This window comes from Rhinoraja longicauda, chromosome 8 (genome assembly GCF_053455715.1).
Source record: "Rhinoraja longicauda isolate Sanriku21f chromosome 8, sRhiLon1.1, whole genome shotgun sequence".
NCBI classification, from domain to species: Eukaryota; Metazoa; Chordata; class Chondrichthyes; order Rajiformes; family Arhynchobatidae; genus Rhinoraja; species Rhinoraja longicauda.
The window spans coordinates 49,869,869-49,888,587 of NC_135960.1; the positions used below are offsets into that span (position 1 = coordinate 49,869,869).

Here is an 18,719-nt window from a genome sequence, read left to right on the forward strand (position 1 = left end):
CATTCCATTGGGTTATAAGCTACCAGAGTGGAATTTGGGGTGCTGTATCTCACTGTCTTCCTTCCGCCCCCCCCTCCTGTGCCCTATTTCTCTCATCCCCCTCCCCTTCCACCTTCATTCCTTCCTCTAACTTCACAATTCGCAACTCTACAAAATCTTTTTCTCACACCTTTATCCATCTATTACCAGTCAGGTTTTGCCCTTCCCCTCCTAGCTGCCCCCCCCCCCCCCCCACAATCAGTCTGAAGAAGGGCCCTGACCCAAAACATCACCTATTCACATTCTACAGAAATGCTGCTTGACCTGCTGAGTTATTTCTTTGACATATAACGTAGCTGACAATGATCTATGCCAAATATTTCACAGCAAAAATGGACTAAAACAGGAATGTTCCAGTAAGGGGCACTCCATGCAAGCCTATATGAATAGGACACGATTTTCAAGTGCTGAAGCTGCAGTAGAAAATAAACCATTCTTAGTTTTAAAGATGTCTCAATCGTAAAGTGTCCTTGTAAGACAATGCAGTTAAAGCATCAATATACTGAATTAACATTTTAAACAAGATATCAACTTCATCCATGTACACCATGTAGTACTGTTATATTTAGAGCTATAATTTAATAAATCTCCATCTAAATCATACAGAAGCATCAATTAATATCAATTATGCTTTTGAATTGTCTGCAAAAATAGCCTCTTAGCTCGAGGTCAATTCTTAGAGGTTTGGTTACAGCTAAACTGGCATATTCATACATTGTACTTTAGTTAACGCAAAAAACTCACAGGTGATCAGTAAAAAAATTCAAATTTGATATTTTATAATCTAGCTAATTCCCTCTTCAATTCCTTTGTACCCAAGGTATGTTAAATATTCACAGTTGAAGGTTTATGTGGACAAACGATTAACCCAGACACATCTCAGATTGAATTGAAAAGGAATAATGTGTTTCTGGATTAATTTTAGACAATTCTTAAATCAAGTCTAAAAAGAAATGCTTAAATATTTCTCCAGCTTTTAAATTCTTTTAGCTTCTTGATTATTATGTTAAATATAAAGCCCCTCAATGATTTGTTTTTGCCTCCTTTCTCTGAACCCTAATACCTGGCATTTTTATGTAAAAAAGACAACTTAGCCATGCAGTGGTATTTTAAATAACATCACAATTATGTGCAAAATACCATACTATACAATACAAATTAAATGGATTTTAGAATGCTGATTATGCTCTATAGTTCTACTTTCAGAAGCTGGCTTTTTATGTTTTTGTACACTGGCTTAGCAAACTTCAAAGCAGGAAGAGTAGTACACACTGCCACCAAATCCTTCTGCAGTGTGCATTCCATTGAAAATAATTATTCATTTTTAAACGTCTTTATATGTGGGCAACTAATAAGTGTTTACACTCATTTTGTAACTTAAGGTTCTTACTCTTCAATTCACATTAAAGACATAATTTAAATCATGGATCCTGCAAAATGGAGCAATTTAAAAAACAAACGCTAAACCTCATTTGTAAAAGGGAAAATAATGAAATAAATACAAATTTTCCTTAAATCGGTAACTTGTTTTTTATTTCCTTTCACATAACTCACATTTTTATATCCACATTCTGCTCTTGACCATACTAAAAATACCTACCGTTCTACTCATATGCATAAAATAGCCTTACTTTTGTTTGTTCCCCTTTATTATCTATTATCCATCATCCAAATGCAATCAAACTATTGGTAAGACAGCATTACACTGCCTCGCACAATATTAGCATAATTAAAATTTAGTTCCTTGCCTTAGTTGCTGCTTAAACAGCTGTTCAAAAGTTAGGGCAGATCGTGGACACCAAAGATCCACAATCCAAAAATTAACTCTGTTCCATTGTCTTACTGTGATGCAAGTAATCTAATCTCTCCCTCCAAAACAAAATTCTCAACTCTCATTAAACTCATAGCTTTAGTTTAACTATAACAAGCAGTTTGAGATAAAGCATTAAAACCTGGCGAGAAAACCACTTGAAATCAGAGGCTTTGATGGCTTCTCTTATATTACACCGTGTTACACTACCAAATAAGCCGGCTAGGCAGATGCAGAGGGGGGTGGTTCTGGGACGCCAGAATGCACTGCTGAGCCTACTGGAGACGTCGTGGGTCCAATCAGCGAAACGTCAACGAAAGTAGGTGCCCACTTGATAACCCCAATGACGTGTCTGCCTAGCCTTTCTCAACATCGGAAGAGCATAGGTGAGTGCATAAGCCTCCCATCACCACCGGGAGCAAGTTGACATTTGGCACTTTGGATTTCTAACATCTTGTCCTGTGTATTTGGAAACCACTCTGTTATCTACCTTGCAGTATTTTCCACGAGCTTCTTGATTAGCGGCCTACATGAAGACCTATGATTTTTCTTGCCTCAATCTTTCTAAATTTTGACATGTGATCTAAAAAAAATCCAGCAATTCAGCAGCATTTTAAAAAGGCATCACAATTATGCATAAAATACTCAAAGGTAGACACAAAATGCTGGAGTAACTCAGCGGGTCAGGCAGCATCTCTGGAGAGAAGGAATAGGTGACGTTTCAGGTCGAAACCCTTCTTCAGACTGATGTCGGGGAGGGGGCGGGACAAAGGTAGTTGGAGACAGGAAGACTAGTGGGAGAAGGGGGAAGGGATAGAGAGGGAAAGCAGTGACTATCTGAAGTTAGCGAAGTCAATGTTCATACCGCTGTGGTGTAAACTACCCAAGCAAAATATGAGGTGCTGTTCCTCCAATTTGCGCTGGGCCTCACTCTGACAATGGAGGAGGCCCAGGACAGAAAGGTCAGATTGGGAATGGGAGGGGGAGTTGAAGTGCTGAGCCACCGGGAGATCAGATCAGTCCGTTTTGACCAACCTGATCTAACATTTTCTGTCTACCTTCGATTTAAACCAGCATCTGTAGTTTTTTTTCCTACATGAAATACTCAGCATCATTACATTTATACTAAATGCTGAACCTGTTAGCACTGTTCATTTAAGAATTTTAATGCGTTTTCTTTCATGTTATCATCACTCACTTCAGAATCTGACAATGTCACAGGAATTCCAGGCTACAAACACAAAAGCAATATTGTATTTTGGCACACAAGAGTTGACAAGATAATTGTTTAAAAATAGATTTTTCATTCTATTCTGAAAAATACCAGTGCCTTTTCAGTGGGGTTTATTGCTCGATAATCCCTTTCAAATGTGTTCCCTGTTAAGCTCACGGTGATGTCTACTGGATTTCAGCTGCATGTACTCTCTCTCCCACATTACTTCCTTTCAACTGTCATTAAAAGCAGTGGGGTGTTTTAATGATACAGCAAGTTTTGACCTGTTGATCTGAAAATTGCACAGGATGGAAAATTACAGACAAGATGGTGGCTAAGGATGTAATTGGACAGCATTAGCAGTTCTACCAGAGGACAGGGAGAAGAGAGGGAATTAAATCTGTACTTGATAAAATAATTTATTTTACATTTACATCAAAAGTACCACATTGATGTACAATGTAGTAAACCATCCAATTGTATTAAAGGTTATGTATTTAACTCAGCCTTATAATTATGTACAAAGGTTTAAAGCTCAGAGATGCAATCATGCCAGTCTACTCTTTTATGTTTTAATTTCAGAATTAGTTTTCTGCAGCTGAATAAATACATTAATCAGCTCCTGCTTTTGCAAAGATTTTACAGTTAAGATGACTCAGAAGAAGCTTGTGCATCTGTGGAAATGGAAGATGGTTCTTCATTATTTGCAGTTGCCTGGATGTCAGCAGTTGTCATGGAGACAGACGTAGTATCTAAAATGAGGGCAGGGGTCTGATTGGCAGGCGGTGCAGAGGCAGAAACATGAAAACCACCTCCCCTTGGAGAGATAGCTGAAACTGCTTCAGTTAAACCAGCCTTTACCCCTGTAATCATGGATGATTGCGAGGGATACATGGTAGGCATTGTGAGGGGGAGCAGTCCAGAGAGATTTAGTGGCGGCAACTGAGTGGCTGATGGATAACCTAGGAGAAAAAAAAAATCACAATAAAAACGCACTGTAATTACTGTGCATTTCACCATTTGGATGAGCTTTTACATGCGCCACTGTCAGTGGCATTGATTTTAAAATATTCAAAGAATGGAATGTATTACATTTATTTCTAAAGTCAACATTTGGAAGTGTTATTTTAGAGAAATTAGTTGAGACGAAAAAGAAAACAATAATTTGTAAAATTGGTAATAAATGCTACAGCAGGTTGGTGAAAGATATAACACAACAGACTTGGAAGATCATTACCTTTCATGAGAATTTCAATTATTTGAAGGAGGAAAGAGGAAAATTAAAATTCCATTAAATGACCCAGAGATCTGCACAAGAACAGCAAGGTTTTCACATGCAAGTAGTGACGAGTGATAAGCGGATTTCAATTGGAACACTTACCACTTAAAATTACCCAAATTATTTAGCAATAATTATGAGATGTTTTACAATGATTATATAGATTAGGTAAAGGACATTTACAAACTTACCAGTGAGCGGAGGGACTGCACCTATTCCCGGTAAGGTCACAGGAGCAAGGTTCTGTAGAGTGATGTCCACATTAGGTAGTTTGGGTAAAGTAGGCAGTCCACTTGGTAATGGCATTAGACCTGTAATATAGTGAAAAGTTAATATAAAATATAACAAAATATACTGTTAGTACCAATAAAGAATGCCAAGACTGAAAAGTTAACAGTATATTAAATATAATTATTCAATGACTGATACAGAAACATTTAGAAATTAATGATTAATGACAAGCCAATTCATTATAACATTTAAATTTTACTTCAGAGTCAATCACAAACTAGAATTGAATTTTTGTACTCTTCTTCAGTCATTATGTGCACATTTTCATTTTAAAAGTTAGATAACGCACAGCTTGCAGTTCAAAGTAAATTAAATTGTGGAAGGAAATTTTGTGCAAATTGAAAGATAAACACTTTCATTGCATGAGGCCAATTATCGCAGTTAGCAGATTATTAAATTTTTTGAATATTATATACGATCTGGGTGAGTTTACAGGCATGTTAAGCTGCTGCAAGTAACAATTTCACTAAATAGCTGTTGGTGCACGAGACAAATTAAGTACACTTGACCATTGACCAACATCAAAATTCTTAATCTAGTTTTTCAAATTCCCTCTCAGAATTAGTCCTTTCCTTTCTCTGTATATTAAAATGTCCATAATCTGGCACACTCAACTTTGGCAATTTTTTGGGACCATTAGATATTATTCAATATATACCACATATTTTCAATTAATTTTTTGTTTGTTGCAGATGTTACACCATGGATCCAGGGAGAACTACCCAACTGGATAGAGAATTGGCTTCATGGAACAACCTCTGGATTACCTCTCACTCAACCTCACTACACCCAACGGATACTCCTACATCAATAAACCACGCTCGGAAGGCCGAGGTGGTGGGATTGCCGTAATTCACCGACAGGACTTCAAGATCAACCTCATCTCCATCTCATCTGCTCCGTCATTTGAACACCTGGCTTTCAAACTCTCTGGCCACACAAAATTAGTCATGGCAGTTGTCTACCGCCCTCCCAAACCACACCCATCATTCCTTTCTGACTTCTCTGACTTTCTGACCCAGTTCTGTTCTCTCTCCCCCTCAATCCTCCTCCTCGGTGATTTCAACATCCACATGGACTCCACTGACTCCACAATAACCGCTGACTTCACTGAAATACTCAACTGCTTTAACCTCACTCAACACGTAAATTTTCCCACCCATAACCGTGGGCACATTCTGGACCTTGTCTGCTCCACTGGACTAAATCTACATCACCTCTCTGGCTCCGACCCCACCCTCTCTGATCACTTAGCCATCACCATGACCGTCAACATTCCCACCCCAGCTCCAAAGCAAAAACGCAAAATAAACTTCCGCAAGCTGAACTCTGTTTCACCTACCTCGCTCTCATCCTCCCTCTCTGAAATAATGTCCGCCTCTCCCTTCGTTGACCTCCACAGCCCCTCTGACCTCACTGACTACTACAACCGCACTCTCTCCTCCTGCCTCGACCAGCTTGCACCTATAAAAACCAAAACAGTTTCCTTCACCCACTCTGCTCCCTGGTTTACCCCTGAACTCCGCGTGATGAAAACTCATGCCCGTCAACTTGAAAGACTCCGCAACAAAACAGGTCTCACAATTCACTCCCAAGCCTACAAAGACCACATACAGCACTATAAAGATGCCCTCTCCCATGCCCACTCCACCTACTACTCTCAAATAATTCACTCTGGCTCCGGAAACCCCAAAACACTCTTCTCTACAATAAACAAACTCCTCAGCCCCCTGGACACCATCTCCCAATCATTCACAGTTGACAAATGCACCACTTTCCTTTCATTCTTCCAAAGCAAAATAGACAACATCTACAGCACCTTAACCACCAACGCACCTGCTCCCCCTCAAACCACCTGCCCCCCCTTATCCTGTCAGCCCCTGCCTCAGTTCTCCCCAATCTCCACCACCGACCTCTCTGACCTCTTCACAGGAATAAAAACTGCCACCTGCTCTCTGGACCCCATCCCCTCCAGCTTTGTCAAGGCCTGCCTTCCTGCTCTCTCTCCACTTATCACTGCAACAATAAACTCCTCCCTGTCCACTGGCATCGTCCCGCCATCCCTCAAAATCGCTGCTGTCACCCCCATTCTGAAAAAACCTGGTCTAAACCCTGACACCCCAAACAACTTCAGACCAATCTCCAACCTACCCTTTCTGTCCAAAGTTTTGGAACGTGCTGTAGCTTCCCAACTAAAATACCACCTCTCTACCAATAACCTGTATGAAACTTTCCAATCTGGATTCCGCTCAAACCACTGTACTGAAACTGCGCTCCTCAAAATCACAAACGACATTCTCCTCTCCTCCGACGCTGGCAACCTCAACATCCTCATCCTACTTGACCTCAGCGCCGCCTTTGACACCATAAATCACTCCATTCTCCTCACCCGACTTGAAACCTCCCTTAACATCACCGGCACAGCCCTATCCTGGTTTAAATCTTACCTCTCTGACAGACACCAGTTCATCTCCATTAACAACTGTAAATCCCCCACCGCTCCGCTCCCCTCCCCCAAGGTGTCCCCCAAGGCTCAGTCCTTGGCCCCCTCCTCTTCATCCTCTACCTGTTCCCCCTTGGTCAATTAATCCGCCGTCATGGTCTCAACTTCCACTGCTTCGCCGATGATATCCAGCTCCTCATCTCCACCAAGTCAATCTCCTCCACCACACACTCTACACTGACAAACTGCATTACTGAAATAAAATCTTGGCTTCAATCAAACTTCCTCAAACTCAATTGCAACAAATCTGAAATCATCATCATTGGTCCAAAAATGCTCACCAAATCCACCCAAAACTTCATCCTCAACATTGATGGTCTCCCAGTATCCACCTCACCTCACATCCGGAATCTTGGAATCATCCTTGATCAAACCCTCTCCTTCGACAAACACATCAAACACATCACAAAGACAGCCTTCTTCCACCTCAAAAACATTGCCCGTCTCCGTCCATCCCTCTCCTCCACAGCTGCAGAAACCCTCATCCACGCCTTCATCACCTCCCGTCTGGACTACTGCAACAGCCTCCTCTATGGCGCACCCTCAAAAATCATCAATAAACTTCAATACATTCAAAACTCCGCTGCCCGTCTACTCACACACACCTCGATCCGTGACCATATCACCCCCGTCCTTTATAAACTCCACTGGCTCCCCATCCCCCAGAGAATCCAGTACAAAATCCTCCTCATAACCTACAAAGCCCTCCATAACCTGGCCCCATCCTACCTGACCGACCTCCTCCACAGGCACACTCCCACCTGCACCCTCCGCTCTGCCGCTGCCAATCTCCTATCCCCCCACATCCGGACTAAACTCAGATCCTGGGGGGACAGGGCTTTCTCCATCGCTGCTCCCACCCTATGGAACTCACTACCCCAAACCGTTAGAGACTCCCCCACACTCACCACATTCAAAACATCGCTGAAGTCTCACCTGTTCAGTACTGCCTTCAACCACTGAAGGTCACCTCACCTACTGTCTCCTTTCTCTGTTCATTTATTTATTTACTTATTTATCTATTTATTAATTTCCCTATGTTCTCAAAATCTCTGTAAAGCGTCTTTGAGTATATGAAAAGCGCTATATAAATAAAATGTATTATTATTATTATTATTATGGAAGGAAGCAGGGAATGATGCTGGAAGGTGTTTATCAGACTAGAAGCCTGTGACTAGTGGCGTACCTCAGGGATTGGTGCTGAGCCGATTGCTGTTTGTGGTTTACATCAACGATTTGTATGAGAATGTGGAAGGCATGATTAGCAAGTTTGCAGATGACACTAAAGTGAGTGGTATAATAGATAACGAAGATGGTTATCAAAAACTACAGCAAGATCTTGAGTAGTTGGGGAAGTGGGCTGAAGATCGGTTAATGGGAGTTAAGGCAGATAAGTGGGAGTTGTTACATATTGGGAAGTCAAACCAGGATAGGACCTTCACAGTGAATGGCAGAGCACTAGGGAGTATTGTAGAGCAGAGGGAAGTAGGAGTGCAGGTATATACTTCCTTGAAAGTGGCGCCACAGATAGCTGGGGTAGTCAAAATGGCTTTCGGTACAATGGCCTTCATCAGTCAGGGCATTCGGTATAGAAGTGGGATGTAATGCCACAGTTGTACAAGACATTGGTGAGGCCATATTTGGAGTTTTATGTTCAGTTTTGGTCACTGTGCTATAGGAAGGATATTGTTAAGCTAGAAAGATTACATTGAAGATTTACAAGAATGTTGCCAGGATTTGAGGGCCTGAGCTATAAGGATAGGTTAGGCAGGTTAGGACATTATTCCTCAGAACACAGGAGGCTAAAGGGTGATCAAACAGAGGTGTATAAAATCATGAGTGGATAGATAGGATGAATGCACAGTCTTTTACCCAGAGTAGGGGAATCAAGAACCAGAGGACAGGTTTAAGGTGCGTGGGGAAAGATTTAATGGAATCCAGAAGGGGAACTTTGTGGCTGGTATGTGTAATGCGCTGCCGGAGGAGGTAGGTACTAGAACAACATTTAAAAGACATTTGGACAGGTACATGGATAGGAAACATTTAGAGGGATATGGGCCAAATGCAGGCAGGAGGGACTAGTGTAACCGGGCCACCTTGGACAGCATAGGCAAGTTGGGCCAAACAGCTTGTTTCCGTGCTGTATAACTCTGACTCCAAGTGTATTTTGGGAGGTCGAGTGTGAGGGGAAGGTGCACAGATGATGACAAGACCGTTAACAAAATTGATGTGCAAAAGGATCTTGGGATCCGGGTTCATAGGTCCCTGAAAATGGCAACGAGAGTAGACAGAATGGGAAGCAAGGCAATGGAGTGTCAGACAGAGGATCTGGTCATTTGAAAGGCGGGAGTGTGTGAACCGAGCCCTAGCAAACAGGAGCGCAAGAAAAAAAATCACCTATGAAGCCAGATACCGAAACAGTAGTATTCCCAAATGGTCAGTGGATTGTTAGAGTTTTACTGTAATCTCCCCCAGCCCTGTAAATATAAGATATTGCATTCCATCCCCGGTTTTAAATCACGACTGGTTTGCCCTTTGCACCGTTAATGTCTTTTTTTTTAAACATAAAAGGTCAAATTGACATCCAAGTAAAAGAAAAATTCCCATAGTTACCTATCAAATTACAATACTTATGGTTGTAACTTACTGGTCAAGGTAGTATCAACATTTATACTTGGTGGAATTGTGCTGGAGGATGTATTTGCAGATGAAGGCAACAATGGAACCGTTGGAACACCTTTGAAAAGTTTAAAAGAAATGCAAATTTTAAAGAAATTGAATTATTTAAAAAAATTAAATTCCTACTATCTCCTGCAAACGTTAAGATAAATATATAGTATTTCTCTTGGATTGAAATTACTCACTTTTCTCAAATGTAAAAATGGATGGAAATAGATCAAAGCGAGTGAAGTCTGTGTTCTAAAGCAACCTTATTTATAAGTGAATCAGAAACCATGAATGATTTTTGTGCTGACAGCACAATGGGCAGAATATTTCAGAGGAAGCGTTACATTGCAACATACATTATGCAGTCTATTTGTTATAATAGAAACAAAAAAATGCTGGAAATACTCAGGACAGGCGACATCTGCAGGAGAACGTTTTAGTCAATGTTTCAAATCAGAGCCCCTTCATCAGAATAGTTCTAATGAAGGGTCTCCTATCTGAAACGTTAATTCTGTTTTCCTTTCCACGGAAAGACACAAAGTGCTGGAGTAACTTAGCAGGTGTGTACTTGACTCAGTCTGAAGAAGGATCCTGACCCGAAACATCATCTATCCATGTTCTCCAGATATGCTGCCTGACACGCTGAGTTAGTCCAGCATTTTGTGTTCGTCTTTGGTATAGATCAGCATCTGCAGTTCCTTGTTATAACATATTTCCATTCCTTTGTTGTGGCCTGACCTGCTGAGTTTTTTTTTGTTTTAGATTTCCAGCATCAGCAGTTTAATGATCTTCACCATTCTTTATGATGTTTGTTTCAAGTGATCTCGGAGACAAACGTCAAGCTTAAATAGTGTCGTTACTCCAATTTCACCAAAATGGTTTATCTAGTTTGTGTACAGGTCTTCTCCAGGTTACAACAGGGATCCATTCCTGAGAACTGTTGCAACCTAAATAGTTAGCAACTCAGAAATGCAGTTGCCCTCCCCACCCCAAAAGATAATAACATACCAAATAAATCTGTTGGCTGCATTGTGAAATAATTGTCTTGAGAAATTTTGCCTTTCATGTTATTTGTACATATCATAATATTATTCTCTTTCAAATCAAATGCAATGATTTATTGCGAGATAATCTTTATTGCGAGACAGCTTGTACTGGAGCCTACCAGGGAGAAGGCAATTCTGGATTTAGTGTTGTGTAATGATCCTGATCTGATAAGGGGACTAGAGGTAAAAGAGCCATTAGGAGGCAGTGATCACAACATGATAAGTTTTACTCTACAAATGGAAAGGCAGAAGGGAAAATCGGAAGTGTCAGTATTACAGTATAGCAAAGGGGATTACAGAGGCATGAGGCAGGAGCTGGCCAAAATTGACTGGAAGGAGGCCCTAGCAGGGAAGACGGTAGAACAGCAATGGCAGGTATTCCTGGGAATAATGCAGAGGTTGCAGGATCAATTTATTCCAAAGAGGTGGAAAGACTCTAAGGGGAGTAAGAGACACCTGTGACTGACAAGGGAAGTCAGGGACAGCATAAAAATTAAGGAGAGGAAGTATAACATAGCAAAGAAGAGTGGGAAGACAGAGGATTGGGACTCTTTTAAAGAGCAACAAAAGTTAACTAAAAAGGCAATACGGGGAGGAAAGATGAGGTACGAGGGTAAACTAGCCAATAATATAAAGGAGGATAGCAAAAGTTTTTTTAGGTACGTGAAGAGGAAAAAAATAGTCAAGGCAAATGTGGGTCCCTTGAAGACAGAAGCAGGGGAATTTATTATGGGGAACAAAGAAATGGCAGACGAGTTAAACCGTTACTTTGGATCTGTCTTCACTGAGGAAGATACACACAATCTCCCAAATGTTCTAGGGGCCGGAGAACCTAGGGTGATGGAGGAACTGAAGGAAATCCACATTAGGCAGGAAATGGTTTTGGGTAGACTGATGGGACTGAAGGCTGATAAATCCCCAGGGCCTGATGGTCTGCATCCCAGAGTACTTAAGGAGGTGGCTCTAGAAATAGTGGAAGCATTGGAGATCATTTTTCAATGTTCTATAGATTCAGGATCAGTTCCTGTGGATTGGAGGATAGCAAATGTTATCCCACTTTTTAAGAAAGGAGGGAGAGAGAAAACGGGTAATTATAGACCAGTTAGTCTGACATCAGTGGTGGGGAAGATGCTGGAGTCAATTATAAAAGACGAAATTGCTGAGCATTTGGATAGCAGTAACGGGATCATTCCGAGTCAGCATGGATTTACGAAGGGGAAATCATGCTTGACAAATCTACTGGAATTTTTTGAGGATGTAACTAGGAAAATTGACAAGGGAGAGTCAGTGGATGTGGTGTACCTCGACTTTCAGAAAGCCTTCGACAAGGTCCCACATAGGAGATTAGTGGGCAAAATTAGGGCACATGGTATTGGGGGTAGGGTACTGACATGGATAGAAAATTGGTTGACAGACAGAAAGCAAAGAGTGGGGATAAACGGGTCCCTTTCGGAATGGCAGGCAGTGACCAGTGGGGTACCGCAAGGTTCGGTGCTGGGACCCCAGCTATTTACGATATACATTAATGACTTAGACGAAGGGATTAAAAGTACCATTAGCAAATTTGCAGATGATACTAAGTTGGGGGGTAGTGTGAATTGTGAGGAAGATGCAATAAGGCTGCAGGGTGACTTGGACAGGTTGTGTGAGTGGGCGGATACATGGCAGATGCAGTTTAATGTAGATAAGTGTGAGGTTATTCACTTTGGAAGTAAGAATAGAAAGGCAGATTATTATCTGAATGGTGTCAAGTTAGGAGGAGGGGGAGTTCAACGAGATCTGGGTGTCCTAGTGCATCAGTCAATGAAAGGAAGCATGCAGGTACAGCAGGCAGTGAAGAAAGCCAATGGAATGTTGGCCTTCATAACAAGAGGAGTTGAGTATAGGAGCAAAGAGGTCCTTCTACAGTTGTACCGCACCTGGAGTACTGTGTGCAGTTTTGGTCTCCAAATTTGAGGAAGGATATTCTTGCTATGGAGGGCGTGCAGCGTAGGTTCACTAGGTTAATTCCCGGAATGGCGGGACTGTCGTATGTTGAAAGGCTGGAGCGATTGGGCTTGTATACACTGGAATTTAGAAGGATGAGGGGGGGGATCTTATTGAAACATATAAGATAATTAGGGGATTGGACACATTAGAGGCAGATAACATGTTCCCAATGTTGGGGGAGTCCAGAACAAGGGGCCACAGTTTAAGAATAAGGGGTAGGCCATTTAGAACGGAGATGAGGAAGAACTTTTTCAGTCAGAGAGTGGTGAAGGTGTGGAATTCTCTGCCTCAGAAGGCAGTGGAGGCCAGTTCGTTGGATGCTTTCAAGAGAGAGCTGGATAGAGCTCTTAAGGATAGCGGAGTGAGGGGGTATGGGGAGAAGGCAGGAACGGGGTACTGATTGAGAGTGATCAGCCATGATCGCATTGAATGGCGGTGCTGGCTCGAAGGGCTGAATGGCCTACTCCTGCACCTATTGTCTATTGTCTATTGTCTATTGTCTAAAATGAATAAAGCTGTAGCTCTCAAACTAAACTTTTATTGTGTCATATAAAAGCACCAAGAAATTTAAAAACATGGAAATAACATCTCAAGAGTATGAATAAATCTTTTCTTGTCAAACTGAGCCACAATGTAAGGCAGGTAATAAAATATTATTTTTCTTTAGGGAACAAATTGGTCTAGAGAAATTTACTAAAATTTCCTACAGAATGCTGGCAAATCTGTGCAGAATTACAGAAATATACTTCTGATAAGAAGTTTGTATTTTTGCTTCACCCTAACAGAGTCCTACCGTCTGCCTACTGCATTGCTGTTGAAATTAGAAATCAGATAACGGAATACGCTCAGTAGCGCCAATTAGTTTCATGAAAAATGGCTGAAGGATGATAAATTTAAGGTAATGTATATTTGTGATTTAATTTGGTTAATTTGTATGTATTTAATTGCTTTTATATGTATATATTTCAAATTTCAATCGCACATTTAATTTTTATAGCTCTTTAAATGTTTTGGATGTTTATAAAAATCAGAGACTTTCAAAATATTTGGTAGCTTTGACACCCAGTTCAACCTTTATGGTCTCAACTGATTGTCAAAGCATTCCTGTAACATTTATGATTGGAATCCCCCAACTTGCGCAGCGCATCGCCAATAATGTCTAAGCAGCTTTATTTAGTAAATTCTTTCTGGGAGATCTATTCACAGTCAGTGTGATGAGCAATGAGCACATGTAGTCACTCAACCTTTGCAATCCACATTATTCAGTAATTTCAATGAAATAATATTTTCAGAAGGCTTATATTTCACAAAGGGGGTCAGTAAACAATGTTAAGAGTAGAAAGAATTGAGTATTTGGAATTGAATGAAATACTTGCATGGATTGAGTGCTGGTAACGGGTGGAAAATAGTCGGGCTGGCGGGATGAGGTTGGTGATGTATTGCAAACATCAGTGCTGGGACACCAACCATTCACAATCTGTTTAAGAATTGGCTTAGAGAACAAAGGGCAGTGTCTAGAAAAGTTTCAAAATGTTGGAGTAACTCAATGGATCAGGCAGCATGCCTGGAGAACGTGTATGGGTGACCTTTCAGGTTGGGACCCTTCTTCAGACTGCCAGACCCGAAACACCACCAATTCATGTTCTCCAGACATGTTGCCTGACCCGCTGAGGTACTCCAGTACTTCGTGTCTTTTTTTGTAAACCAGCATCTGCAGTATCTCTAAATTTCCTAATGATTTCAAATTAATGGGAATATCAGTAGAGATATGGGTGGAAAGAGGCTTCAAGGAAACATGTGCACCTAGTTTAGTGTCATTATTGCACTGGGAAATGTCGCGTTTGGTCTTCTCAGCCAAACTGTTGATGGCGTTTCTCCTGCAATAACCCACTAATCGCAGCTTGACAGTCTGAGGAAGACCTGTTTATTCCTACTAAGTATTAACCAACTCTCAATCTGGAAACAAAAGGGACTGCAGTTGCTGGATTCTTGAGTACATTTATGGTGGGCGAGCCGGGCGGGCCCTCCTTCCTCGGTCCGTGGACGGCGAGCTGGACCTTGTGGGCTGGTCCTCGGTCTTCTATCTGGGCCTGCTGGTGGATCTGGCCGTGGCTTGCCGTGAAACCGCTGCAGGAATTATCCTGACCCACCGAGTTCCTCTTAGTTTCATATTTCTTTTCAATCTGTTTGAGTTTATTATCCATAACTCCACGTGCTCAAATTGTTTAGCAACCTTCTGATGGAACTTTATCTAAAGCCTCAAGAAAGATCCAAGTTCACCACTTCTACTTGTTTCCCCTCATCTACCCAACTATGTACATGCTCAAAGACCTGGAAAAAGTTGAATTAATGAATGGAATTCTCTACCCTAGAGGCCTGTGCAGGCTCAGCCATCGACATCTTTCACAACAGAGAATGATTGATTTCTGTATGTACAGAAATGAAAGGGATAGAGGGATAGGGCAGGAAAAATTGCATTAGAGATAGAAGGGCAGCCCTGGCAGGCCAGGTTCAAGGGCTGAATGGCCTACTTTTATGCCCTTTTTTAATCTCCTTCTTTGTTGTTGTTTTGATAGAATGCATATTTAAAGATCACTTTACAATTTCCCCCAAATCTTTCAAGTGAAAAAAAATATTTTCAACAATTCTTAGGACAAATGGTAACGGCAAAGATAAAAAGAAAAGTCAGAATCGTTGGTTATGCTCGTAAGACATCTCAGCTGCTTCCTCCGATTGTAAATATTGCAAGCTATTAATCTTGATAATTTGTCAATGGTTCCCATCTAATGAGTCGAGATTTGCTGAACCCGGATGCTCAGAATTAGCTGCAGCATGCCTTTTCTCAGACTATTAAATGAGGTTAAAAACACAGAAACAGGCAGCAGGAAGTGTACAGTAGAATAGACACGTTAGTTTGTCACCCGTGTAGTATCATATATGGTGATAATAATATTTGTATTATTTTAACAAAAGTATTGAAATGGAATGAAATGAATCTGATTATGACCATTATTTTACACTAAGATTTATGAAAAAGTGTAGCCCAATTCATTTTGAACTTAATCTTACCAAATCTTTACTATGACTAGTTTGGAGAGATTGAAATAATATATTTGAAGAATATACAACATTGATGTCAGGTATAAAGCAGAATACTAAAGTTAGTCCTTTTCCCACTGCACTACTGACTAAATATCACTCTGATCGGGCAATTAGATACGAGAAAGCAAGTTAATTCCATAGAAGTAAAATAGTTAGAAAAATGACAGCACTAAATTATAGAATGCAACAGAAGTAGACATGAAATTTAAAATCAAATCAAGGAATTCTTGGCATGTTTAACTCTCAACCCTTCTAACCTGCACTTAAGCAAATTATCATGTGGCATGAACGAATGGGAATCATCCAAAGAATATATGCAAAGGGCACAGTTATAAGCGGTGAGACGGAAAATATAATGGAGATGTGTAGGACAAGTTTTTTTTTTTTTTACAGAGGGTGGTGAGGACCTGGAACACACTGCAAAGGGTGGTGGTAGAGACAGATATGATCGTGGCATTTAAGAAGCTTTTAGATTTGCAGGGAATGGAGGGAAATGGATCAATTGGCCTCTGGCTGGGACCACCTGGGCTCTGGTTCGCAGAGCCCGCGGCCCGGACTCACCACCTGCGGCGCTGGCTGCCTTCGGAGGCTGCGAGAGCGGCTGCGACTCGTCTCCGGAGGCTTCGGCGCGGGCCGCCTGGACGTCGGAAGCCCGCTGGCCCCTGGGTGGGGGCGGACATCGGGAGCTCCGGCAGCGGCAGCATCTTCGCCCGCCCCGAATCGCGGGGCTTGGGTCGGCCCGCCGTGGACCTTTCACCTTCCGGCGCGGCCTAGAATAGGCCGCGGAATTTTCTCCGCCCGGCGGGGGCTTCAATGTCGGGAGCCACGACTGCCCCGACGTGGCAACTCCAACAGCCTGACCGCGGGAGAAGACGGCAGGCAAGAGAAAAAGACATTCTGGCCTTCCATCACAGTGAGGAGGGACTGGAGGAGACTCGCTGTGATGGATGTTTCTTTTGTTTGGTGTTGGTTTATGATTGTATGTGTTATTGCATTTTTATTGATTATTCTTATTGGTCTTATTGTTGAACTGCGGGTAATTTTTCATTTCACTGCACATTGATGTGTATGTGACAAATAAATTGACTATTGATAAATTGACTATTGAATTGCAGGCAGACGAGATAAGTTTAGCCAGGCATTATGTTCGGCGCAAATGTCGTGGGCCAAAGGGCCTGTTCTTATGCTGTGCTGTTCCATATTCTATATTCTTAATATAGGAATAGCTGCAGAGATAAAGGCTGAACTTTAGCTAAGTGGATCTTTTCCGATTTAAAAAAAACTCAGTGATGCTAAACCTATTTTGAGGTACGTACGTGCTAAACAATTATTCTTTTTTGTTTGAAGGAGAGATTTTAAAAAAAGTATTAAATATCCCCCTTTAGTAAGGATGCTATTAATACCCACCAGTATTAAGAACACTGTTGATCGAAGGAGGAGATGGACCGAGTGATAGTCCAGACAGGCTCTGCTGTAGGTTTGTGTTTGTAGCAGTTGCTGCGGAAACAGCAGAGAGCTGAACCTGCAAAGATAACAGCACTATCTAATTATCAGATAAATTAACTGAAAACATAAAACATCAGTACATTTTACAGCAACATCATCTTTAAAAGCATACTGCTACATTTGTCACAAGAATAAACAATTTCTAACAATTAAAATATTTTAGCATATTTGCTGAAAGATATTATGCCCTTAAACAGATAAAGTACAATTAAAATCTATTTAATTATTCTTTAAGATTTTCTGCAATTTTTGAGGATTAAAGAAGAGGAGGTACGGACACTTTTGAGCATTTATAAAAGTGGATAAGTCTCCAGGTCCTGATAGGATATTCCCTAGGACATTGAGGGAAGTTAGTGCAGAAATAGCAGGGGCTATGACGGAAATATTTCAAACGTCATTAGAAACAGGGATGGTGCCGGAAGATTGGCGCATTGCGCATGTTGTGCCTTTGTTTAAAAAAGGTTCTAAAAGTAAACCTAGCAATTATAGACCGATTAGTTTGACGTCTGTGGTGGGAAAATTAATGGAAAAGATACTTAGGGACAATATATATAATTATTTGGATAATCAAGGCCTGATTAGAAACAGTCAACATGGATTTGTGCCTGGAAGGTCATGTTTGACTAATCTTCTTGAATTTTTTGAAGAGGTTACCAGGGAAATTGATAAGGGCAAGGCTGTGGATGTTGTCTATATGGACTTCAGTAAGGCATTTGACAAGGTTCCACATGGAAGGTTGATTAAGAAGGTTAAATCGTTGGGTATTAATAGTGAGGTTGCAAGATGGATTCAACAATGGCTGAATGGGAGATACCAGAGGGTAACGGTTGACAATTGTATGTCAGGTTGGAGGCCAGTGTCTAGTGGAGTGCCCCAAGGATCTGTGTTGGGTCCACTGTTGTTTGTCATTTACATTAATGATCTGGATGATGGTGTGGCAAATTGGATTAGTAAATATGCAGATGATACTAAGATAGGTGGAGTAGTTGATAGTGAGGTAGATTTTCAAAGTCTACAGAGAGACTTGGGCCTTTTGGAAGGGTGGGCTGAAAGATGGCAGATGGAGTTTAATGCTGATAAGTGTGAGGTGCTGCATTTTGGTAGGACAAATCAAAATAGGACGTACAGGGTAAATGGTAGGGAATTTGAGGAATGCAGTGGAACAGAGGGATCTGGGAATAACTGTGCATTGTTCCCTGAAGGTGGAATCTCATGTGGATAGGGTGGTGAAGAAGGCGTTTGGTATGCTTGCCTTTATAAATCAGAGCATCGAG

At 41.3% G+C, this 18,719-nt stretch overlaps 1 protein-coding gene across 1 annotated transcript in view; it reads right to left on the reverse strand.

Annotated features, from left to right (window-relative positions):
* Positions 1–266: 266 nt before the first annotated feature.
* Positions 267–18,719, reverse strand: part of gorasp2 (golgi reassembly stacking protein 2) — a 43,180-nt gene continuing 24,727 nt past the window's right edge. Inside the window, exons 7-10 of the mRNA XM_078403916.1 lie at positions 17,347–17,461; positions 9,783–9,872; positions 4,533–4,652; positions 267–4,024 (exon numbers count right to left, since the gene is read on the reverse strand). Of these exons, the coding sequence (XP_078260042.1) occupies positions 3,708–4,024; positions 4,533–4,652; positions 9,783–9,872; positions 17,347–17,461 (642 nt within the window). The 3' untranslated portion in view covers positions 267–3,707. The remainder of the gene's footprint in view (positions 4,025–4,532; positions 4,653–9,782; positions 9,873–17,346; positions 17,462–18,719) is intronic.